The following is a 23,479-nucleotide window of genomic DNA, read 5'->3' on the forward strand; positions in this document are numbered from 1 at the left end:
ATATATCTCTATTCTAATATTATCCTTCTAATGACCACTTGCAACATATGTTTATTGGCTGCGCTTACGCTAACCCATCCAATCACTCTTCAGCCACCTGCTGTGAAAGTACTTTACACACATTCATCAGAAGGAATTTATATAACTCTATCTGTAGCTTCAATATATGATACGTCTGCCGATTTCCACATTGCTCATAAGCTGGATGTGAGTCATTCTCATATTTCAGAGAGTTTATTATATATCGTATTATTTACATTCCAATAAGCTTATGCTTGCAATATAAAATCATTTAACAACGAAACTTGTTGTATTAATACAAAATTTGATACTAGATGAATATAACCAACTGAGCTCCATGTGAATGTGGCTGCGCATGATTGATAAAATATACTGAATATAACGTCTACATTGTGCAGGTTCACGTGGCATGTCTTATTTCTGCCATACTTTCATACTCCAAATTTGTATCATTTCTAAAATTCTGACACCAGTTAATCTGACACTTACAACACGAGTAGTATACATTTTATCAGTTGATGCTGACTGTAGAAGGCTATTTCCTGATAGTATAGCGGCTACAGGCTCTATACCTTACAATTATACGTCAAAAAATATTCTAAGTACGATTTGTGATAGTTAAATTTGTTTCCAAACAAGAGTAACCATTTTAGAAGATATATTAGATCAATTTAAGCCCCTGCTGTCCTTTTGCCATTTCTTTTTCTCAATGTCAGGCGCTACTGCTTAATAGTTGCTATTTGACATATATATTCTAGCATATTTGTAGCCAGCCTACTATCTTGCACCCCATACACCTCTCCTGACAACATTTTCATCCCACACAAGATGCCAGATAGGGGATCCGACTAGATATCCTAATACCTATACCTAAGACATTCAGGTGAATTTCTCCCACTTTTATTAGTGTATATAACCAGAATTCGATCGCTTCTGACCAATAAACCAAATATGTTGGCTTCAGCTACAGCAGCAATCCCAGGTGAACAGTGAAGCCAGTGCTGGCACTATTCATACAAATATTCTTCGATTTCAGCTAACTGCGCAAAAGCATCTTATCAGCGTCGTGATCTCCGCTGCGAATGTAATTCCAAAATTTTATATTCTTATATATCAAAATTATGCCTTTTTGAAACATCGGCTGTTCCCTAGAATTTTTCAAACCAAGTCTTAAAAGCCAGATAGACTTAATGCTGTATGTTCAAATTTCTTTTAAACAATTTTTCAATTCTATAACAACCGACAAATGCGTTATTTCCTCAATAATCTGCCCTTTTCCTTAATATTTTTAATCTAATTCATCTGTTATATCACCTCTAAAATAAATTATTCTTATCCTAAATATCGCTCCATTCCGAACTTGCCCAAACTGTTCTCACCAGCAAGAGCCACTCGCTAAAATACAAGTAGTGGAATTCCACGTAACATCACCATAATTAATTTTTAGTCTCAAACTTGAAAACGCCAATTCCACATATTTATTAATTTTAGAGGACAAATTTACTTATTTCATGAGGTTTACTCTCGAGGGCAAATTATTCGGAATACGCGAATTCAGCTACAAAATTAAAATTTTTTGCACCTAAAGCAGTCGGATTCGCGCGCAAAAATGGCTTTTTGTTATATTAAATGCGAAATGCACGGTTTCAGGAAGTCGAAATAGGTGCTCCTGACGTCAGCAGGCGCCAGATTTCGAGGGTCAATTGGAATACGCTGACGACAATCTGGATTAAATCGTCTGAAAAGTTGTATAAACACGAAAATGAGCTATGTGAGAAAACGATCTGCCACCGCATTTTCGACTTCAAAAGTTCCAAAAAATGCAGGTAAAGCGAATACAGCGCTACCCCTGCGCAATCATCAAACTGCAGTTTATGGAGAATAAGGCTAGGAGCTCTGCGGGGTCCATCTGGTGCCGTTCGTTGAAGTTGCGCGGATGCAAAGGAAAATACACGATTCTCATTTCCGTTAGATTCCGCGGTTAGGGGCTGAATTTCAGAGACACGATAAAGGGCTTTCCGGAAGTAATACTGGGGGAAAATTAATTACTCAAAGGGAATGGGAGCTGCTGGCTGACGATGACGAAACCTGTGATGCATCCAGTTATAGTCCACCGGTGGCTCTACCAGCAGCTAATCGGCAGTTACTTCGCTATGTACATTTTTTGTTCGGTACTATCTGGCGGTAATCCTCAGAAAGTCGCCCAAGAGCCGTACTGACAAAGTTAACCACACAGTCAATTATGGTCCCAAATAACGCGCTCAAGGCAGCGAACGTCCAAGTTTAAGCGAATGCTGGAACCAAAAAGTTTCATTTTAACCTCGTAGAGTTGCTGTAGTACCGTAAAAGAAAACTTAGACCGTTGATTCAGTCCCAATAGAGATTTACTCCCGAGGGTCTAGTCGTACATCAAACTGGTGCGGTTCTGCCAGGTGAGTTTCGACGATGAGTCCATGAGTGGTGTAGAGAACAGGAGCAGGGACGCTTAAAGTTGACCTAGATCATGCATTTCTGCATCCAGAAAATGCAGGAACATGAGTACGGATCCGTGAACTAGAAGGACCCCACGTTAGAAAGTCCGCCAGAAGCCGCCATGGCTCTGTCTGACACTAGGGACGTGGGATCTGGTAGTTCATCACTCACGCGAGTTTACAGGTCTGGTAGCACCTTGGCTTGTACATGCAGTGGCTTTTACTGTGCTGTTGGGGCGCTGCGGACTCCCGGCATATATTCCTAAGAGCTAAACGGTGATTGGAAAATGGTATTCTGGAGAGACAAGGGTGCGTGGTTCACGGTCGTAGGGGACAGTTTTGGTTGCTTCTGGCGGGTTCTCCTTTCGTGAATCTGCACTTTCTCAACGGCTGATCCTGGAGGCGAAGCTGAGAGGTCCACTGGCCTCGATGGGTGCGGGGAGTAGCGCTGCGAGGTCATGACTGCAATGGTAGATATGTGGTTCCGAGCACTGCCGATGTTTAATGCTATCTGACTCTAGATGAGAAAGGTCGGGTAGGTTAGCAGAAGTTTGTAATTAGACCTATAATATAATACTCATGATATTCTCACTTAAATGCACGGCGAAGTCCGAATCCAGCTCAAGCTGAGGGGAGGCAGGCGTACCGCGCACTGAAACTACCCCAACAGTTTATTACTACCAGCGGACTCACAATACAGTCCTAATACAGGCTAGTAGCCATTGTGTGGGATACCCTGTACCCCAAGCACGGAGGATCTCGGGCATCCTGCGGGTGCGCGGCGTCCCGACCACATTCTCACGGATATCAAACGCAGCCGGGAGATAAAGCATTGCAGTACGGGAACCACTAGCGGGCGCGACCACGGCGTAGTAAACACCCAAGCTGTTCGCATTAGGAGCGGGATATTTCGAGATGGCTCACTCCAGTAGCGTCTGGGCGAGCATTGTAAGCTCGCTGGCTAGGGGTATTATCTTCTGTCGGTACACGAATGCCACCAGATTCGCAGGCAACACCACAATCTTATCTACACTATGGGTTTTCTGATACATCGTTTTGTCTCTCTGGATGTAGTGTCGCCCCACCGGTATATGCATCCTAGCATATACACCTTCCCGCTGTATGAAGACCCGGAGATTAAATGTATTAATACGGTTATAACGACGCTAAAAATACCCATATTCCTTTCCAATTGCTTATATATCAATTTTTATTATCGTTCTGGATTTGATTATCCTGACTAGGACTTAAAATTCGTAATAATCGGTCAAAACTTAATAGATCGACAAAATTTTAACTTTAGGGGTACCAAGTTGGATTAGATGTGATAACCGCATCATTTTGAGTTCCAGCTCAGTAACTGACGGTTACAAGTAGATCTTCCATATTCTAACAGTATCTTTGAATGTACCACCGAGAATTAGCTTCTGAAGTTTATCTGCCTTCTGCAACACCATGGTAAGAGAAGGGTCCACAGATTTCATATAGTGCACAGTTAGCTCCAGCAGGTTCGGTAGCGTCTCAGTATCGCACGAGAACTTCGTAATCTTGCATTTATAGATGGACACGCTCCGGATGCTGTGAGGTAGGTAGATTTAGCCCTGCATTCCGGTAATTGACAAATATTCCAGTGCTATCAGCTTTGAAATATCTGGTAATATCATATGATTCCTATAGTTATTCGTCAGTTATAACTAGCGTATCTTAGGCGATATCTACACTATCATCTACAGTTTCTCGCCCAAGAACGTAACAGAACTAAATGCATTGTCCACGGTCAGCTCGAGTAGGTTTGGTAGTAATTCAGCATCGCATTAGAATTTTGTAATCTTGCAGTTAGTGAGAGTGACACTCCGAATACCTTATGGTATATAAATCTCTCCCTTCCTGTAAGCTAAATTTAGAGTTTCGAGTAACTTTAGTTTGGAAATATCTGGTAATGTAGACACAATACCAAATTTACTCACCAACACCAGTTTCTGCAGTCCAGTCGCCTTCTGTAGTATCTAACTCAAAGATATATCTACATATGATACACTGTACATGGTGAACTCTTTTAGGTAAGGTAGTAACTCAACGTCGCAATATAACTTTGTTATACTGGATTTATCGATTTCTATGGTCCTAATGCTGGGAGGTAGGTAGACGCTACCTTTTGTACGAAATAATTCCAGTGTCTCCAACTTCTTCAGGCTGGGCATCTCTGGTAGGATCAGACGATAGTATGTATAGTTATCCAAAGTCAGCTTCCGCAACTCTTGTGCGCCCTTCAGCACGTCAACAAGCGGTCCCCAGTCGCGTATCCATTTGAATCCATCTTTATTCAACGCTTAACCGCACGATACTGCCACCTCTGCGAGGTTCGGGAGGTCTCGCCCCTGGGGGTTGGTGCACGCAATGGGCGAGTCGACGATGGTGAGCCTGGCGAGGGCGTGGCTGACCTCCATACTGCCGCTCACCCGCGCCAGGCGCAGCTCTCGCACGTTCTACGCATGCTTCAGTGGCTCCGTGCCATCCATGTTCGCAAGATCCAGTCGGACCACCCCGGCCAGGCTCACCACGGAGTCCCACCCGCCGTCGAGCGAGAGGTGTGTGTCTGGGGAGGCGGAGGCGCCTGTCTATGGGACTGATATCGCGTCTTCACAGTCGTGGGTACTCTGGGGCGCATCCCCGCCGCGGTCTGCCGAGCACGCACTTTATGTCATTTTGATAGGGAGTAGCAGAGTGGCGAGTACCCAAATTCCGGTGTCTTGATACGCGCGCCTCTGGGCAGCAGAAGCCAGCCGCACCCTCCACGAGGCGCCAGCTTGCCTCCGTGATGTTCTTTGCGGCCCTGGCCAGCGCTCGTCCTGCTGATTACCTCACGCCCATCTAGTATGCCACCATGCGAATAGGAGCCCGCAGTCTACCCCGGCTCCCAGACGCCGCTGGGCTGGTTCTTGAAGGCGCTGCGACCGATGCCACGAGTCTGAGCGACGTTCGGGCACGGGCGCAGAGACAGGTATGGGCAGCTAGGCAATGCTATATCAATATGGAAGAGCGGGTTTATCTGCAGACTTTGGAGGGGTTGCGATAGAGAATCCCAACAATATGCTACCCCATCCATGCTGGTCGGGAGAAGGGTACCCCGGCAGCTCTCAAAAGGGGCCCTGGGAGTGAATGCCAACCGCGATGGCAATATCGGCGTGGAAAAGTATTTGCGCCGGGTCGTTCCTCACCTCAATACCACAACGGGGATATACATGTATCTGCACAGCTTAGTGTAGGCAGCATGCACACTTTAAAACGGTGGATGCAAATTACTCCTAGCGCTGCCTCGGTAGAGTCGTTGCGGCGGGGTCGGTACTTTGCTAGCGACTCGTCCATTACTAACTTCGCAGCCCCGTTCGTCCCCGGGCAGGACAGCCGGGCGACCACTCTGGCCACGTAATGTGCTATGCCATAGCGAACGTCGAGAAGCGGCCCTGGGTCGGACGTGGGCCACCAGCTAGCAATACCGGCACGCCCTCAGGGCAGGGCACGGCACATTCAGTGGTTCGGACCCGACGCCAACCCAGCTCACAGCGAGCACGAGATAGTTCCAGGCGGTCCAGAGGAAGTCGTCTTGCGTGATGATTGCTGCGCTGGTACCGCTGGACACGAGCCTACCATGTTGGGGAACCGCTCCACGTGGATGCCAGATATTCCGAGCAGGGGCGGTGGCACTAGGCCTTGGTTGCTCCCGGAAGTTGAGGATACACGGTTTAGGCCGTTGGCGTATATTCAGTAATATAGTTCTGAAGCGGAGCGAAGATAGCACGATAGGTGTATGCCTGCGTGCTAAGCAGTGGTAGGCACGCGAAAGGCACCCTGGCTAAGGAATCGCAGACTGCCTGTGACCCCGCAGGCGATCTCGGCGGCTTCTTTGTGTTGCTTCACTCTCCCTCACCACGCAGCAAATACACGCATTGATGTTAAACTCGTCTCTGGAATATGGCACTATCCCGCCTGCAGTTCCGGAGGTCCAGTTAGATTAGGATGCCCGGCACCGCGACCAGTAGCGCGCAGTCCCGGTCCAGGCTGATCCTTCCACGCTCTTTGTCGTCCAGCTCACACCACACCACTACACCGCACGAAAGCATTCTAGACAGAACTAGTAGGCATCGAGCTCCCGGCAGGTTAGGCTGCAAAGGGTGCCGCGCTAGCTACTATGGTCGCCACCGGCCATGCACCAGCTGCTGCCCCTCATGCACGAGTAGCAGAAAGACTCTCCATCCGTGTTCGCATAGTGGATCTCAATGCTGCCCCGCAGGAAGCACATCCCCAAAGTTCAGTGCAGTGTGGTAGTTTTAGCGATGTCTACCTCTAGAGCATTTAAAGATCCCCCACTTCACCAATACTAGATTTATCGCATGACCTGATGCAGATGCTCTGGCAATTTTACGGGATGTCTGTCATACTTCCCCTGTGCCGCAGTAGCTAATACATATTTACCATCTTGTGCATCAAATATGGCGGTAACGTTATAAAAAATATCGCATGAGCTATGTGAATGACAATTTATTCATTGTGGTATATTTGTGAGAGATAGCATAGATTCTATATTACTTACTTTCTAATACGGGCTTAGGCATTGAGTCACTTTTTGTGTTATAGCTCTTCTACCAAATATTTCCAAATCTGAAATTCGCAATTTTCAAAATAGTATATATCTACTCTGAACAAAACAGCATGAAAGAGGCATACTCAATATTATTTGCACAACTACAGGTATGACACATTGAGGAAATTATGCTCTATTGTGATATTTTATATACAAGTAATTAACATCAGACTCATTTATTTTAAATATAACTTTTGAGATTGAGAGCGCGTGTATTATAATGGTAACACCATAATGACTGTGAACTCGTATTCTTGGATTAATAACTTATCCGAATGATAATCACTAAGTTTCCAATTTATTTTTATAGAAAGCCTTGCATACAAACTTGACTAGAGTTAGCTATTGTAGTATTTTACAAATAGTTTTTATAGTCATTAATACTACTCATTACATAATTATCATAAATGTATATTCCTAATTTCTACTAACCGCATATAAGGCTACATTAACTTGACACTATTATACTAATTGGGTCGCTAATATGAAGTAACCATGGTGGAATTGTACATATTCACCCTATTTCAAGTCTGGTATGAACAGCCAAGCCAACGAATACAAATTATAGAAACTGTACTGTTTTAAGGTTTGGGATAGTATATGCTTACTTCTTACTTTTGCTAATATTAGTGTAACTAGTAAAATTTGTAATTATTATATTATGGCGTAAATATATTCACACAATATAAACAATAGACGGAACAAGAATTACTAAAACTAAATAGCCCTAAGCAGCACTCCTAAGAAAGCATAGAACTTAAGAATAGGTCGATGAGTGGTTTTATTAAATGCCGTAATATCCAACGATTACATTAAATAAATTGAATTGAATATACTACTGGAGATTAATTGGCCAGCGCGAACATAGTTCAATTATCATTTACCTAATACACACTTGAATATATATACCTCAAATACTAGTATAAGGTTAGAAAAAGTTATAATTTCTTTTACTCAGTGTTTGATACTCGCGATAGCATAATGAAAATGCAAATAGTTGTATAATCTACCACAAAATTAGTATGGTTATTTCTATATAAAATCAAAGCACCATTTACCAATGGTAGCTCAACCTGTGGTTTCCGCAATACATTCTTTGGGAATTATCTTAGTTTAGTCAGAATATATACTATAATATGTTGTCTATAAAAATGTTGCTGTCACTATAAATATCATGCCTTTTGAATTCAAAGGCAACCTACTTAATGCAAACCAATACTATGCACTTCCAGTCTGGCCTCAACCCGTACCTCCTCCCAAAGGAGAAAATTCTATGCGACCAGTTCATGGGCGAAACCGTCAACTTAGTCATTTTGATCGGACCGTATACCTTCAAAGCCGATGCTATTTTGTACTCATCACTATCTCGGGTGATTTTAGCGTCCGAAGACGCAAACCATGATGATATCGACCTGTATACCGTTGCAAAGTTCACTCTCGTCCTCACGAAGCAGCTCGTGGACTAGGCAGGATAGATTGACTCTTTCGCGATCAGAAGGTTCAGCAGGACCTCGTGCATCAATTCTGGAATTTTTATCTGCGACGATACCAAGATGCAGCTGCTTTTCAAGAACGAGACCTGTGCATTCGACGCTAGTCTAACGCAAGTAATTGTGCAATTTTTTAACTAAGGAGATGTAATAACCGTAATGAATTAGAGTGCTGGCGTTGTTGACTTCGACCAGATAGCCGTCATGGACGTTAAGGCGACCTGTGCCGACCAGGGGTGCCGTGATAATTTGTCCCAGCTCAGTTAGCTCGACGCAGTGTTTGGGTACTTCCTTTTCAAGACGGAATAGAAGATGACCAAGAAGGTTCGTGCATACAATAACTCCGGTATTGACGCGGAGGTGGAGCTGGAGCTCACATTCTATATGCGGAATTTGGCGCAGGTCGAGTACATGAAGTCGTTCACAGACGTCACGCAAGTCGCTATCTTCCACGTATAGAAGGAGTATTTCGTCGTGACAAATTTTCCGAACCTGGCCTAGGACATAAGTGGCCTGACCTTCATTATCACCAACTCCACTGACTTCTTCTCCCTGACCTCACCACCCCAGTCCACCTCCGCATTCATCATTAACTGCGTTGGTACCTGCGATAAAACCCTCGCCGCTATCCATGCTACCATGGCTACCGACAGTATTTCTTTCGCCCTAGCACAGCAGACTGGCACATAACAGAAGATCCTCATACCTGCGACCGCGCTCTTCACGTGCATATCTGCATCTGCCATCAAGTTATACAAGACGCAGATCTGTGCTGTGATTGAGCTGTATGCTGGTTGTGAGTTTGATTTTGGGGTCCAGATCGTGCGAATCGATTTCGACGGTCTCAGTTTCCAGGGCAGTTTCGCCGTAAACTTCGTCGATGTGGCATACTGCTTCGAGAGCGACTCCCACATCAGCTCTAGCATCCAGGGCGGCAATAGTGTTGGTGTGGTTCAGATAGGAACCTAGATCTACCCTTTCGGACATGTTTTCGCACTGATTGAGAGCTCGAGCCTCTGGTTAGGCTGGTGCGTCTTCGCAGTGTTACTAGTCATGACAATGACGGGTGGGCTGCTGTGGGTGCTTCTACGCGAGGTGAAAGCATGAAAGTCGGGGTGAGCGTATGAAATTCATTCACAGCACGCAGATCAGAACCCAACATTTCTCAGCCCTGGTACCAAATACACATTAGCACACTGTAGCGCACTGCGGGTGTTCATTTGCATGCTGTGGGCAGACCACCTTGCGAGCATTTTGCTTCACATCGAGCTGTATGACTGTGATGAAAATTCGCCCACCCTAGTCTATCCATATATGAACATTCCACTCCAAAATGCAGATCTCACTCTCGTTCCAGGGCGGAGGTGCCTTTCAGTACCTCCTGCAGACCACGGTCGATGGCGTACTATACAAGACGCCACTTCGCAGGGAGTCATCATAATCTTCGGAGCTGCTTCCGCACACACCCACGTTCCAGCTTCTCTGCCAGGCCCCGGGCCGCCCGATCCAGGTGCACGTCTTAGACTCCAGATCGGGGCAGATCTAGATTCAGGGGGTCTCCCTGCGCTACACCGTCGACTCCACGTAGAAGCTTCGCTACGCTGCTTTCGAGGTTTCCACCCTTCAGCGAGTATTTCCTGAGCGCGCGGTCGTCCACTTCTCGTAGTACTCAGCGGATGCTGGTAGGCATGTGGTTGTCCCACAAGGTGACTTTTCGGTAACTTGGATTATGTAGACGCCCGTAGGACAAATTGAGACGGCCAGACTGCACGTGGGTGGAGGCCCTTTCAGCTATTTCCAGATTGAGCACGGAGTTCCAGAGTTATCAGCCAGTCAGTAACTATTTTTGATACTACTGCAACAAAAACTTAGCCCCAAACAGACAAAACTTGCTGCGGCGCTCCTGCCGCTATTTCGGATGGATACTCTAGGCACGGATAAGCAGTTTTAGAAGCTGGCCAAAATCTCGAAGGGACCACCTCTAAGCCTTTCAGCCGTCTTACTACGTGTATTTTGTGGTAGTCCTGGGGAGCTCCGGACTCCATCAACTTCCCTATTTCTGCTATCCGAGGAGCGGTTAACGGTGGACTAGCTTCGCCCGGTAAAGGTCAATGCATCCTCTTATCGAGTATCCCCGCAGACTTTCTCGCTGCTCGGCGCGTCCTATGGCGCCACGGTCCCGTAGACCGATTTCTTTGTGCATGCAATCGACTTTTCAGATGAGGCACCAGTGGACATCCAGCTCTTCCGAGATCTCCTCCGCCTAAACGACGGCAAGACCTCGATCGGTATGGGCTTCCAGACTTTGGAAGTGTTTGTGGAAGGATCGTACGCGGCTCCTGCTGGGTCTCCTTGTATATACCAGCAGGTGGTTCGGAAACGCATCACATTCCAGTAGTAGACCCAGACGCATGCAGAAGTCCTGGTATGTAGTTAAAATAGGCTTGTGCAAGCGTAGGCCGACTGGACGGAGGGATTTTCGGAGGATTCATCTGAAATACAAACACCAATGATAGAGGCCCCTAAGGCTCAAAAACCTGAAGCTACGCCACGGCACGTTCACAACAGCACACCCGGTAAAGCAACTGCACTGAAGTCCTCATTTTAGGACCGGACGACGGCTACCAAGCTGCAGACCTTCCCGAAACGAGCCAACTCACAAATGCAGATCCCATAGGTTCTAGCTATGCCGGGACCAGACACAGCTGCTGCCAAAATCGCGAAGCAAATTAACGAGGCAAAGCGACGCGTGAAGGCGCTGGGCTTTTAGCGGAAGTGAGTGGATTTTCGCGGCATGTGTTAGGTGCGAATTTTACTTAGAGTTTTCTGCAGCAGTCTAGACTTGGAGGTCAGTGCGCAGAGGGAAATCGCAAAATTTTGCGTATTCGTAAGGAGTAATTTTCTGGTGATATAATGCTAGCAATGCAGCAAATCGCTTGAAACAGGGCATTTCCAGCGTAATACGAAAGAAAAACAAGGCTCACTTTGCGTTGGGGCAGATTACAGTTCCGTCTTCGTAGGTGATGCACTTATCGGCGTTGACGTCAGTTTTAGTTTTTTATGGGCAGATTACTGTACCATCCTCGTATTGCATGCATTTTTTGTCAGCGTCCATTTAGTGTGAAAGGAAAGTATACAATTTAGATTGACACAGGTTTTAAAAATCCTGCAAATACTAATAATATATACTGATAATTGGAAAAATATTGTAAACTTAATATATAAATAATTAAAAATATATAATAATATTATCTCTATCAAAAATTATACATTTCTATTTTTGCTATAAAAGATTGTGGAAATAGCCTAATTTAGTGAAATGGATTTAATAATATAAAGAGCTATAATGAGGAGAGATATTTAATAATATTATAAAGTGCTGAATATTTCCGATATGTAAGTGAATTCACCTTCATTCATAATATTCTCTAATAGTGGAGTTATAGACTGTAAATACTTTGATTCCTAATAATAATTTATTATTTTTAACAAATTTAAAGCAACTTGTGTACGAATACAGCTTAAGCTTCCAAGATAAATAAGATGAAAAATTAAATAATCATAAGTTCTTATGACAATATTAACTTTGTAATCAGTTAATAAAATTAAATCTGTTTACAATATTTAATAAATCTATGAACTATTGTTTTCTATTTAACCTTCAGCAGTATTAGGAAAAACTACAAATATCTTCTAATACTAAATAAATAACCTCCTGATTAAGTATCATTGTAGACAAATTTCCTAAATTGTCACTATAAATCCATTATTTTGACATTAATTCATTTATTATATCTTAATACTAGCTAAAATCACTATTTTCCAACCAAGCAAGCTTAACCCCCTTCGAATCCAACTAATTATAAAAATTTTATATTATATTTAATAAATAATAATACTATTATTCACTTTTTCCATCAGAAAAATGAAACTCAGCCCGCAGCAAATCTAGCATATATCCGCCATGATGCACCCTCCACAATCTCAAATTATTACCAAAATAGCTAAAATTTAACCATAGCCGCCGTTTTAGCCCCTCAATAACCCTCCTCTGTGCATGCAGCTGACCGAAAAGTTGTGGATCGCGCAGAAAAACGATGAAATTGGCCTCAAAAAGCCTCCACAAAAAACGAAAGTTGTCACTCCCATTGGCCTTCTGGAGCTCGAACTCAAGCAGCTCAAAAACGACATTTTGTACGCCAATTCTGAGCCTTAAAAGCTCCAAAAATTGAGCAGAAAACTCGACGTTTTGCAGCGTAAAATCAGTGAAAAATAGTGAGTCAGGAAGCCCGTTCCAGCTGCTTTCTGAGGCCCGAAATTGTGTCGTTCAGCGCCTCGCGATCCAGCGAGTCTTCGTGATGCTTCGTTTCGAGGAAATCGCAGTACTGGGTGACGCTTTAGCAGGCCTGGAGTTTGGCCTAGAGCTAGTTTATGAGGAGCCGGTTTTGGCCGTTTTCGAGTGTCAGGCATCTGATTTGTTGCGTTTGGATCAGGTGGGTTGGGGGATGCTCAAATTTGGCGATTAGGGCCTGCTGGGCGAGCAAGTTTTGACAGTTGTAAAGCTGGGCGGCTAGATTCGTGATAGCTTGGTTTTTTCTGTCAACTTCTACAAAATTATCTAACTGGAACAGCTTTATGCGCTACTTTAACTGCTGGAGCTCATTTTAGAGTTTTTCGCATTTCGTTGAATAGAAGTAGTAATTTTTCCCTAAAACGTAAGCGTTAAATCTCAGAAGTTCGTTCTCCTCAAACGTTTCGATGGATATCTCTTTTTAGGATTGCAGATCAATTAACTATGCTTATAGCTATCTAATTATAATCATATAATTGGTATCAATAAAATCTTATTTTAACTTATCAGAATGCATTTATGCTACTGCTGTGTTCAATTTTTAATTTGTTTCACCAAGATCTTACTTTAGTAGAGAAATTTTTTAATAATTTTAAAAATCAGCCATTGGTAGTTTATTTTTGATATATCTGTAACTATTGTTTTTAACAGGCATTATAAAATAATCTTTCGTGATGGTAAATAATAATTTTGCTAATTTTATCGTGAATTGACATTTTTTAATTAATGAATAATTATTTATATTATAATAAGTTATATTTTAAAATACGATTTTCAACGTAAGGTTTTTAATAATTAAATCAATAATATATATTGTGCATAATTTAAGTATTTAAAATGATATTCCTCATAACAGTATAACAAAGAAATATTCCGATACCAGCTACTCCTGGTAATATTAATAACCTTACATTTGCGGAGCTAAAAGCTAAGCTCCCATCAGCCTCACCTTTTAATCCAAAAATTCTATCTCCTGAAATTCGTCAAAAGATCCCAAAGAAATATTTAGACGATCCTATTAAATATAGAAATGAATTGAATAATATTAGAATAGATTAGTTGGGGGAAACCGTAGGTTAGTCTTAAGATTAACTACGATTTTCTAATTCTTCTGACCCTATGGTTCGTCTGAACCCTCAAATTCGCTCTCTCTGCAAATTTTCTGAAATTGAGGGAGTATGTGAAGTTAAGGAGATAATAGAGGATCCAGAACATGCAAGCTTATGCATATTGACATTTTAATTTGGGGGAGAATAGTATTTTCTGAAACATCGTTATAGAAATCCTTTCCTAGCATGGGTATAATAAGAAAAGATAAAGATTGGTTCATCTGTTAATTGTATTAAATTAACTAAAATTGAAGGCTCAGATAGCTGCCTAGATACTGAGTGGGAGTTTACCGAGGTTATCCATGCTGAAAAATGAGATTTTATCATTATTCACTATTTACAACTTTATAAAACAGCTCTGAGTAACAAAGAATATTAGTTTAGTGTTCATATAGAATTTAACTTCATATTTCTAAATTTTTCTAAAACAGCTGAGAATCAAATAAATGTTCAATTTTTAAAATTTTGTTTATTGAGTAAATAATATAGAAATATAGGTAAATATAGTTAACAAAATATCTAGTATGGGTTTATAATTAAGGTAATTCTCAAATTAAATTATAAATAGATATTCCTTTACTTATCAGTAGTATCATTATAATTAATGCTGGTAAATTATCTCAGATATAATTTCTTGTAGAATACTTTTTAAACAATCTTATGAATTCTGAATATTAAGTTCATTCATATTAAGAAAACTAGGGAGTAACGAGAATTGAACTCGTGACCGATCACTTTGCAGGCGATTGCTCTACCACCTGAGCTATACTCCCGCAATACCACATTAGGGATGACTAATATATGTTTATATAAAATTAAATCTAAGTTCTGATGAAAACAAACTTTTTAAATGTGAAAACGAATTTTTGTAAATAAAAATAAAATAATCTTGTATCACTTATAATATTAAATCTTTGGAAATATATATTATACCTAATTGCAGAGTATTTACTGCTTTATATAAAACGACATATAAATTTATAATTAAAAAGAAGTTGAATAACTATAATTGTCATCATCACTGCTTTCTACTATCCACTAATAAAATAAAGTAGATTAAATACACCAAATATAACTACAAATTATATTAGGAAACAACATTTCACAATATAAATTTCAATTTTCTTGCTTTTAATACGAATTTATTTATCATAAATCTGAGTCCTACTTTAAGCAACTTATATATAACCTAGAAGTATAATAAATAATTTTATTATTTATGTAAAGTACTAACAAAGGTTACTATGAATTACCAATCATCAACACCTCTGCTTTGATATTATATCGAATTTTAGTACACACGGTATTAATAGTCTTAATCTTTACTAACCTTACTATAAAGGAAGTATAATATACTTTATTATTTATTATTGAAAGTTATGGGTAATTTATAAACAAAATGCTAAAGCATCACTCTTTCATTAGAAAACTAAGCAAACAGTTCATAAAATAAAAAGAAAAAATATAACATATAATATATATATTTACATTATAGAAATATATAGTTGAAAACGATTAAATAGGGACAGAATAAGTTGTAAAATTTTTAATAATTATCTTTTCAATACAACAAAATAAGTTTAAAATCAAACTTATATATTCATACAATTAATACCTCGAAATACTTCTTAGTTAACAAAGATTTTCAATAATAATCAATGGGAATCAATTTCTATGATAAACCCTTAAAGTCTATATACATGGAGAATGTAGTTATCATCAATAAATAATATAACACATTAATATTCTTAACAAATAAGGAAATGAGATGTATTCTTTTAGTATAATTTGATAAAATTCAAATAATTTCTTAATTAAAATGAATAATGCTAGCAAAAAACCATGAGAGATGTGGATAAGTATCTGTTACGGATTAGAAAATTATCGTTCTAGAATCTATATCAGATACTGATCGGGAAAAATTCACTGTGTCATCGCCATCTCATAAACAGTATTATAAGCAAGCTAGGTGCTGCTAGGACCCAATTTCCTTAACATATTTGCACTAATATTACGTTCGGTCTAATTTAACTAAATTGAGTTTGCAAGAAGAGCCATAAAAAGAACACGAGATTTACGAATAGTACTTTGTATAACCTTCTGAACACCACGTTCAGACAACAAAGGACAACACATGCTTACATATGCATCATCTATACGGCCGAGTTTAATAGATCTAATAGCTAGTTCACGTTAGTCACAGAAGGTTAGAGTCATTCTTAATTTGTGTGGTTCAGTATAACTTATATTTTAGATAATAAAATTATGATTATATAAAATTCTGATTTGTGGTTTTAACGTAAATTATGAATTATAGTAATAAATATTGAGGTTTGAATTGTATTTTCTCAATAGAAATAATTAAAATTATCATTATTATACTATTTAATTACTATTTATTTAGTTATTATTCTATACATTAGTAATACAATATCTGATTAACTTATAGTTGTGGTTTGTAACATCCGGGAATATAATTTTTTCTTATGTCGATCTTTATAGTTATAACGTATAATTTTTTTTCAATATTATAATGTAAACGTTGTAAATAATAATACTAGCGTTAAATTTATTATATATTCATGACGTTTATGTTTCTGCTTATGTAATTACTATACAATTTTATCTACTTGAATTATTACATAGATATTATATTCCATATACACAACCTTCATTCTAAACAACCAAAAATACATCCACATCTCCCTCGCTAAAAAGCCCATTCTATTAAACACATACTATGAAAAATATGGCCACAAATTAATCGCGTAAGTAATGAATTTTCAACAGATTCACAAAGACATATATGGCATGAAATATGTGTTTAAATTGAGAAAACTGTGGGACATCTATCTATTTCTTTAACTGTAAATCCATAAAAAATTAGTGATTCGGGGTTCATAAAAACAGTCATATTATTGTCTTGATTTTTAACAAAAAATTATTACTAAATAAGTCCTTTAGAGATTTCTAAGCCTTCTGTTTCTTCATATTTTACAACCTTTATAATTTTAAAATCAAAAGAAAAAAAGAATTGAAAAATGTTATTTGTTATTGTATAATTAAGAAATACAAACTTAAAATGTGTTTAAAATAGTTAGTTTTACTAAAATGGTACAGGATATTGAAAAAATTGGCGGACTGGATTAAACGTCATTTTTTGAATGAGATCAATATTATTTAATAATTTAACATCAATATATTATAAGTAAATTATTCAACTAATAAATGATAACATAAATATTTTTGGAAATATAACTTAATCTCAAGCAATTCTCACTTCAATCTCAGCTGAAAGCAGAGGTACTTCTTAAGATAGCAATAAAATCTTCTTCATCAATTTCACCATCTCCATCTCTATCAAATTCTTAAATCATGCTCATGAGCTCTTCATCTGAAATATTCTCGCCTAAATCCTTGGCCACTCTTCTCAAATTCTTTAAACTGATCTTACCAGTATTATCATCATCGAATAATCTGAAAGCCTTTAAGATTTCTTCTGTAGGATCACGATTAGAAATTTTTTCAACCATGACTTCTTCAAAAGCTTCAAATGAAATTTCCCCAGTGTTGTCCTTGTCATATTCTTGCATTATTTTTTAGACCTCTTCTTTCTTGACGTCAAAACCTAAAGCACGCATAGCAACTTTCAGTTCATGGAAATCAATACGGCCAGAACGATCAGAATCGAAGAGCTCAAAAGCTTCACGAATTTCATGAGTCATTTCTTCAGTAATCTTAGGTTTTTAGAGCTTGCGCTGACGAGTAGGCTAAAGAGAAGTTCTCTGCATTTTAACTTATGGAAGGGAAATTTTGGTCTATCTAAATTTATGCATATTAAATTATATAATAATTATATATTAAATTATGTTTTAGAAAACTTAAGATTTAACATTTATTAACTGTCATAGCTAACTTAAACTGCATTAAGATAAAACTTAATTTTATTCAGGTAGTAATTAGGATCAAACTCTATATTTAAACTAAGATATATTATATAATATTAAACATAGATTGCATTTTATTAATTTAAGTATAAAAACATCAGTCAGTAATTATTAAACACTTAGTATTGTATGTTATTAGTAATTTAAGAACATTAACTCAAATCTCACACTTTTAGTGTCATTATTAATCATATTCCTCCCAAATACTAGTTTCTGCTTCAACAGTAATAGAATTATGTGACTCTTAGAGTATGAGAAATTAATCTAATGACTAAATTTTGTTTATATTTAAAGCTTGATTGTCGCTAAAATTTTTTTGCGATGGGAATGCATTCATTTCAATCTCATCACAATATTAGTTCATTTTTTATGGCATTGACATTACTTAATGGAATTCACATTGCACTAATTATTTTTAGCTATGTATCTTTACTAAAACCTCTATGTCTTCATCGGCCTACTCTGTAATTTTAGATACCCGACCACCCATTTTTAGTAGGATATAGTTTATATACTTTTTAATTAATTATATGCTCCATTCAGTTTTTTGTAATAATCAAATATAAAATAATAGACTAATATTGTTTAATGATAATACTATATAAATATGTTATATATATACTTAAAATTTATTATATAATTATTATTTAATTCATTTTATAATTATAAATTTTTAGGCTTTACAATTTTAGTTTGAAAAATCTTTATTTAATTAAAAAATAAATTATTAAAACAAAAAATATTTTATTATTAACTCTTATTATCATAACTACACTTCACTAGAGATAAACAAATAAGAACAATCATTTCACCATGTTTACAATCTTCTGAATTTGCTCAATACTGAAGCCTTAACCGTTCCCCTTAAGTTGACTTATTTGCTCCTTCAGTTTCATTAACTTCTTCTGCATCTCTTCCATGTCTTCGTTATCCGCCTATTAAGCTTCTTTGTTAATCTTTTCGCACGAGTAGTAAATAGCCTCAATAATTTTTTCAATGCTCATAACATGCATAACGTACCCTAGAAGATCCTATTTCGTTTATACTAGGCTCGGTATTGCGACTTTTGCAGATTCGCTAAAGATTTGGCGGAAAGTGTCATCTAGCTAAATTGGTGAGGAATTCTGCAACATAAAATTAGACTTTGTGGCTTTCGCTAGTACTTATTCAAGACGCTTTATTTCGCGATCATTTATTCTGATTGTTTCAGAATAATCAACTTGACACTGCACAGACGGCGCGTGAATTGGCAATATTGGTGATGCTGAACGAAGCATATCCGGAGACTACTAAATAGGTGACAACATCCTTTACTGAGGTTTTTATGGCTCGATATATTGGGGTGGATTTTACAAGTGGAGTATCTGGTAGCGTATTTGCTTTACTAACGGCGGAGGAGGCGGAAGAACGGTAAGTTACATACCTGGTTAAATTATAGGAGAAGGAATACTCCTAACTGGAATAACCTCTTCCACTACTTTCTAAACGGGGCTTTAGGCTGCAGGGGCAGGTTCCGGAACAGATTCCTCTGCTATAGGATTCTCCTACTCTGGCTTTTACAAATGGCTTAATTTGATAATTCCGCATTTGGTTTCTAAACTTAATGGCTATCCCGCTGAAGATTTAAATAAGGCTGACATTTACGTAGTCGATATATTGTCTGTAGATATTTATTTTAATGAAACTGGGTCATATTAAACTAAGTCCCAGTTATTTTTCCAACTATCATCGTTCAGATTGTAAAAGCTTGGCTTACCTCCTGCTGACAGGCACATTTGATTCTAAATAACTAGGATTCCAGAGCCTTCATAACTACACAAAATATTTTTATCTTCTGTTAAAATATCTTCTATATTTTAAACTTCGCATAATACTGAACTGAGATAGGACCCCATAATAGACTCTTTGATGGTTGCAAATTTTGATAATTAAGGATAGATTTTTTCGTTTAATGTAGATGCATCGTTTGTAAGATTTACATTTGTCATGAACGGAATTACTAAATCAGAATTTTTCCCTTAATTGATAGAGTTAACAAGTCCAGATAATACTTTTGTCTTGTCGATGGCTATCTTATTAGTTGGCTAAAATATATTAAGCCCAGAACTGATTTTCTTGGTAAAAAGCAGCGTATCCAAATTCATTCCATATCCTTAAATGTACCCAAAAATACTTATCAACTTGGGTTTCTCTTAAAAATAAATTTTGAACCGGTCCATGTTCGGATCAAGCTAGATCATCGAGTATGTCTCCTCAGCCGATTAAACTCTGAGACCATTTTCATGGAATATCTTACTAATGTGGATGAATGTGCTAAAAATTTCAACTGAAAACTTAGGACTCGATATCTCCCCAATTTCTAAAGTGAAATTTCCGCTTATATCGTTAGCTATGAAATCATGAACTCCGGGTGAAATTTTTCTGCTAAGAACAGACATCAATTTACCATCAACTGTCTAGGAAAATGTTATATCTTATGCCTCAAATCCATCTGGAATTAAAAATTATAATTAAGGCTCAAGTTTCTTCATAGTTCTTGTGAATGTATGGTTTTCTCTGCGGAAGAAAATATCAATTTGGATACTTAAGTTAGCTTTAAGCATTGATTCCAGCTTCTGGATCGTGAAGACGACTGAGCGCATAATGAAAAAATAATTTCTAGTATATAATATTATATATGTGAATACTTATATTTACTGACTCTTTAAAAATGCAATTATGCAATGTTAGTTAGATTTGCGATTAGTAAAATAGTTGAAGATATATTAAGAATTGGAGTAATGTAGTACCGTATTTATAAATATGGCATCAGTCATTCGAAAACTTACGCGAGGACTCCACGAAGGTTTAAATTTTCTCTTTCAAGCTTTAGTATTCGTTCTTCCTATGTATCAATGATAGCTTTCATTTCATTTAATTAAAGATGCAACGCGTCTTCGGCTCTGGCTACAATATCAGCAGAAGTTGCAATAATAGGCTTACCATTATGTGCCTAAATACACTGTATTAACCTCATTTCTAGATCTGTCGCCTAGGCTGTTTAGAGGCTTTCAAAGCTAAGTTCAGATTTAAAAAAGGCAGCTGAGAGATCTTGAAGATAAGCTTCAACGTTTTGCATTTTAAGGGGTAGTTGGAGTGGTATTAGATACTAATGCGAAGCAGGAAACTCATGTCATAAGGGATGGTTTTCTATTATTTTATATACTAGACTTAAGCATCTCGACCTCTTTACACTCCCGAATCATAACCAACTCGGTATGTAACTTGCCTACTTCCCCAAGAGACATATCGAATGCTATGAAGACATCAGCTAGTTAGGCCTTTGCCTTCTTGAGCTACTTCGCCAACATCCTTGAATAACGCAGTATTAGGTTAACCTCTTATATCTTATCTATAGTGCAGGACTATTATAAGAAGATTTTTTGCTTTAGTGTCTCATTTTCCTACTCTATAGAATTCAGCTACATTAGCATCTTTCTACGATACTCAGAATGCACTTTTTATAAAAAATCAAATTTGGTATCCATTTTTATAGTAAAAGAAAGATGGAAAAATAAATATAAAAAGATGCATCGGGGGGCTACGCAGGATGCCTAACCCTCCAGACGACGTCCTTCCTCAGGTGATGCAGTATTTAATATCACTTACCGTTTGAACCACACTTACCACAGTGCTTTCTGTCCTTATGATTAGAAAGTCTAACGCCGGCACCGCAACGCTTGCAGTACTCACGGAGAGAGTCTACAGTATCACCCTTAACGGAATAAAGCTTGAGGATGGCGAGTTTTACCTTCTTATCAACGTGGCTCTTGTGCTTGGGGGTCTTTTTGACCTTTTTCTTACGCTTCTTATCCTTACCAGCACCATCAACTGGTGTAACAGCGATGATTGTGGAATCCTCAGGGATGGTCCTGAGCGTGGCGGCAGTCTGGAGCATCTTACCGGCGAACATGAAGGCAACAGCGCCTACAAGTTCCTAATATTGCTTGACCGATATGTTCTCGTCAACTGTGACGGCGAGAGTCTCAGTGGGGTACTATACAAAGAGCTTCATAGCAATGGAGTGGGTTTTTTGAATTGAAGTTAAATAAAACTACTTTTATAATAGTATATAAATGCTAGTCATGTCATGTCAGCTGTTGGTCTGGCGAGTTACAAAACCTACGCACCTTGCAACTGTTCCGCCTCTGTAGCATATACTTGTATAATTTTTACCATGCTTTCGCTTCTCTCTTCTGCAATAAAAGCACGACGCTCTGCTTCTAGAAGTTACTGATCTCGCTTTGCTAACTTATCCTTAATCAAATCATTCTGAATCTCATACTAAATAAGTTATTTACATTACCCCTAAAGGAAAGTATTAGAACTAACTAATTTAGAATTTGTATCTTCTACTTTATGTATTCTGTTTCTTAGCTTCTTATTTAAGCTTTAAAGTGTTGAGAGGCGCTAAGCGTTAGCCTTAGCACCTTCTTCCACGTCCTGAATATCCCTAGCTGCAAAATAAAAACACTTTTTCATCATTTGATAATGTTAGTCTAGAGCATCCAAGTCATCCTAATATTGACTAATGGAGCTGTTTATCTCTTAATTTTTAACTGTCAGGTTTACATTTTCCTGAAGCAATTTTTGTAATTTCTTGAATTAAATCCTGTTCTAGTAATTTAATTAAGATAAAATAGAATCGGCAACATGATATCTATTCATTCTAAATTATATAATTAGATGGAAATTGAAATTATAATATAACTTTATATACTAAATTTCTGATTAGATCTTAATCATTCTATTTTATTTATTACTATTATATCTTAATATATCTTGTAAAATAAAATTTTATAAATATTTTCCAAATTACATAACAAATATTTGCAAAATCACTATTCGTATTATGATTATATTTAAGTAACTAATAGTAAAAACTTTACACAAAATTATAAATTTTATATTAATAACTAATAACCAAAATAATTTTTATTTTTAAATTCTAAATTATTGAATTAAATTTTTTATATGATCTTATTTTCATTATGTAGATTTATTTTCGAATCATAATTATCTTGAATAATTATATTATGTATATAAAAAATATTATTAATATTTAATTTTATTTATTAAATACTTATGTACTTCATTATTTGATAGCATGAATAATAAAAGAAAGGGTAATACTAATTTTGATGATTATTTTAATAATATATGCAATGCCTGAAATGCTAAAAACTTAAGCATAATGCTAAATTAAACTTTAATAGCTTTAAATGATAAAACTTGGAAGTTTTGTTAATATAATGGAAATGTATACTGTTGGATATGTATAATTTGTATCAACTTATTTAAAAATTATTATCAACGAAACTAATCAATGCTAATATAATATGCAGTATTTACCTCAAGATTAGTATTGAGATGGAATGTAAAGAATATAAATTTGATTATTATAATTAG

General features: G+C 37.8%; 20 protein-coding genes and 1 non-coding gene across 21 annotated transcripts; 7 read left to right on the top strand and 14 right to left on the bottom strand. All coding sequences in view use genetic code 6, as the record gives it.

Annotated features, from left to right (window-relative positions):
* Window positions 1-1,841: 1,841 nt before the first annotated feature.
* On the top strand, window positions 1,842-2,240 carry SS50377_25176 (uncharacterized protein; the record flags this gene model as incomplete). The annotated part of the gene is made up of 1 exon (XM_067909010.1): window positions 1,842-2,240. The coding sequence occupies one exon, from the start codon at window positions 1,842-1,844 to the stop codon at window positions 2,238-2,240; it is 399 nt and encodes a 132-aa protein (XP_067763831.1).
* A 305-nt stretch (window positions 2,241-2,545) lies between these two features.
* SS50377_25177 (uncharacterized protein) lies at window positions 2,546-2,863 on the top strand (the record flags this gene model as incomplete). The annotated part of the gene is made up of 1 exon (XM_067909011.1): window positions 2,546-2,863. One exon carries the CDS (start codon window positions 2,546-2,548, stop codon window positions 2,861-2,863), a length of 318 nt encoding a protein of 105 aa, XP_067763832.1.
* A 206-nt stretch (window positions 2,864-3,069) lies between these two features.
* SS50377_25178 (uncharacterized protein) lies at window positions 3,070-3,387 on the bottom strand (the record flags this gene model as incomplete). Its single annotated transcript, XM_067909012.1, has 1 exon — window positions 3,070-3,387. The coding sequence occupies one exon, from the start codon at window positions 3,385-3,387 to the stop codon at window positions 3,070-3,072; it is 318 nt and encodes a 105-aa protein (XP_067763833.1).
* Window positions 3,388-3,412: 25 nt separating this feature from the next.
* SS50377_25179 (uncharacterized protein) lies at window positions 3,413-5,197 on the bottom strand (the record flags this gene model as incomplete). The annotated part of the gene is made up of 1 exon (XM_067909013.1): window positions 3,413-5,197. One exon carries the CDS (start codon window positions 5,195-5,197, stop codon window positions 3,413-3,415), a length of 1,785 nt encoding a protein of 594 aa, XP_067763834.1.
* A 113-nt stretch (window positions 5,198-5,310) lies between these two features.
* SS50377_25180 (uncharacterized protein) lies at window positions 5,311-6,555 on the top strand (the record flags this gene model as incomplete). The annotated part of the gene is made up of 1 exon (XM_067909014.1): window positions 5,311-6,555. The coding sequence occupies one exon, from the start codon at window positions 5,311-5,313 to the stop codon at window positions 6,553-6,555; it is 1,245 nt and encodes a 414-aa protein (XP_067763835.1).
* A 1,730-nt stretch (window positions 6,556-8,285) lies between these two features.
* SS50377_25181 (uncharacterized protein) lies at window positions 8,286-9,731 on the top strand (the record flags this gene model as incomplete). The annotated part of the gene is made up of 1 exon (XM_067909015.1): window positions 8,286-9,731. The coding sequence occupies one exon, from the start codon at window positions 8,286-8,288 to the stop codon at window positions 9,729-9,731; it is 1,446 nt and encodes a 481-aa protein (XP_067763836.1).
* A 226-nt stretch (window positions 9,732-9,957) lies between these two features.
* Window positions 9,958-11,403, top strand: SS50377_25182 (uncharacterized protein; the record flags this gene model as incomplete). The annotated part of the gene is made up of 1 exon (XM_067909016.1): window positions 9,958-11,403. The coding sequence occupies one exon, from the start codon at window positions 9,958-9,960 to the stop codon at window positions 11,401-11,403; it is 1,446 nt and encodes a 481-aa protein (XP_067763837.1).
* Window positions 11,404-11,604: 201 nt separating this feature from the next.
* On the bottom strand, window positions 11,605-11,739 carry SS50377_25183 (uncharacterized protein; the record flags this gene model as incomplete). The annotated part of the gene is made up of 1 exon (XM_067909017.1): window positions 11,605-11,739. The coding sequence occupies one exon, from the start codon at window positions 11,737-11,739 to the stop codon at window positions 11,605-11,607; it is 135 nt and encodes a 44-aa protein (XP_067763838.1).
* Window positions 11,740-12,549: 810 nt separating this feature from the next.
* On the top strand, window positions 12,550-12,903 carry SS50377_25184 (uncharacterized protein; the record flags this gene model as incomplete). Its single annotated transcript, XM_067909018.1, has 1 exon — window positions 12,550-12,903. One exon carries the CDS (start codon window positions 12,550-12,552, stop codon window positions 12,901-12,903), a length of 354 nt encoding a protein of 117 aa, XP_067763839.1.
* A 1-nt stretch (window position 12,904) lies between these two features.
* Window positions 12,905-13,630, bottom strand: SS50377_25185 (uncharacterized protein; the record flags this gene model as incomplete). The annotated part of the gene is made up of 1 exon (XM_067909019.1): window positions 12,905-13,630. One exon carries the CDS (start codon window positions 13,628-13,630, stop codon window positions 12,905-12,907), a length of 726 nt encoding a protein of 241 aa, XP_067763840.1.
* A 182-nt stretch (window positions 13,631-13,812) lies between these two features.
* SS50377_25186 (uncharacterized protein) lies at window positions 13,813-14,400 on the top strand (the record flags this gene model as incomplete). The annotated part of the gene is made up of 1 exon (XM_067909020.1): window positions 13,813-14,400. One exon carries the CDS (start codon window positions 13,813-13,815, stop codon window positions 14,398-14,400), a length of 588 nt encoding a protein of 195 aa, XP_067763841.1.
* A 384-nt stretch (window positions 14,401-14,784) lies between these two features.
* On the bottom strand, window positions 14,785-14,857 carry SS50377_t20082. The gene has a single exon. It is a non-coding gene; the product is annotated as a tRNA-Cys (tRNA).
* A 1,150-nt stretch (window positions 14,858-16,007) lies between these two features.
* On the bottom strand, window positions 16,008-16,301 carry SS50377_25187 (uncharacterized protein; the record flags this gene model as incomplete). The annotated part of the gene is made up of 1 exon (XM_067909021.1): window positions 16,008-16,301. One exon carries the CDS (start codon window positions 16,299-16,301, stop codon window positions 16,008-16,010), a length of 294 nt encoding a protein of 97 aa, XP_067763842.1.
* Window positions 16,302-16,755: 454 nt separating this feature from the next.
* SS50377_25188 (Cysteine-rich protein) lies at window positions 16,756-16,998 on the bottom strand (the record flags this gene model as incomplete). The annotated part of the gene is made up of 1 exon (XM_067909022.1): window positions 16,756-16,998. The coding sequence occupies one exon, from the start codon at window positions 16,996-16,998 to the stop codon at window positions 16,756-16,758; it is 243 nt and encodes an 80-aa protein (XP_067763843.1).
* Window positions 16,999-17,371: 373 nt separating this feature from the next.
* On the bottom strand, window positions 17,372-17,920 carry SS50377_25189 (Caltractin; the record flags this gene model as incomplete). Its single annotated transcript, XM_067909023.1, has 1 exon — window positions 17,372-17,920. One exon carries the CDS (start codon window positions 17,918-17,920, stop codon window positions 17,372-17,374), a length of 549 nt encoding a protein of 182 aa, XP_067763844.1.
* Window positions 17,921-18,209: 289 nt separating this feature from the next.
* Window positions 18,210-18,521, bottom strand: SS50377_25190 (uncharacterized protein; the record flags this gene model as incomplete). The annotated part of the gene is made up of 1 exon (XM_067909024.1): window positions 18,210-18,521. One exon carries the CDS (start codon window positions 18,519-18,521, stop codon window positions 18,210-18,212), a length of 312 nt encoding a protein of 103 aa, XP_067763845.1.
* Window positions 18,522-18,834: 313 nt separating this feature from the next.
* Window positions 18,835-20,673, bottom strand: SS50377_25191 (uncharacterized protein; the record flags this gene model as incomplete). Its single annotated transcript, XM_067909025.1, has 1 exon — window positions 18,835-20,673. One exon carries the CDS (start codon window positions 20,671-20,673, stop codon window positions 18,835-18,837), a length of 1,839 nt encoding a protein of 612 aa, XP_067763846.1.
* Window positions 20,674-20,843: 170 nt separating this feature from the next.
* Window positions 20,844-21,149, bottom strand: SS50377_25192 (uncharacterized protein; the record flags this gene model as incomplete). Its single annotated transcript, XM_067909026.1, has 1 exon — window positions 20,844-21,149. One exon carries the CDS (start codon window positions 21,147-21,149, stop codon window positions 20,844-20,846), a length of 306 nt encoding a protein of 101 aa, XP_067763847.1.
* Window positions 21,150-21,198: 49 nt separating this feature from the next.
* On the bottom strand, window positions 21,199-21,558 carry SS50377_25193 (uncharacterized protein; the record flags this gene model as incomplete). The annotated part of the gene is made up of 1 exon (XM_067909027.1): window positions 21,199-21,558. One exon carries the CDS (start codon window positions 21,556-21,558, stop codon window positions 21,199-21,201), a length of 360 nt encoding a protein of 119 aa, XP_067763848.1.
* Window positions 21,559-21,671: 113 nt separating this feature from the next.
* Window positions 21,672-22,085, bottom strand: SS50377_25194 (Ribosomal protein S27; the record flags this gene model as incomplete). The annotated part of the gene is made up of 1 exon (XM_067909028.1): window positions 21,672-22,085. One exon carries the CDS (start codon window positions 22,083-22,085, stop codon window positions 21,672-21,674), a length of 414 nt encoding a protein of 137 aa, XP_067763849.1.
* Window positions 22,086-22,153: 68 nt separating this feature from the next.
* Window positions 22,154-22,816, bottom strand: SS50377_25195 (uncharacterized protein; the record flags this gene model as incomplete). The annotated part of the gene is made up of 1 exon (XM_067909029.1): window positions 22,154-22,816. One exon carries the CDS (start codon window positions 22,814-22,816, stop codon window positions 22,154-22,156), a length of 663 nt encoding a protein of 220 aa, XP_067763850.1.
* Between the last annotated feature and the right edge of the window lie 663 nt (window positions 22,817-23,479).

Source organism: Spironucleus salmonicida, chromosome 5 (assembly GCF_000497125.1).
Source record: "Spironucleus salmonicida strain ATCC 50377 chromosome 5, whole genome shotgun sequence".
NCBI classification, from domain to species: Eukaryota; Fornicata; order Diplomonadida; family Hexamitidae; genus Spironucleus; species Spironucleus salmonicida.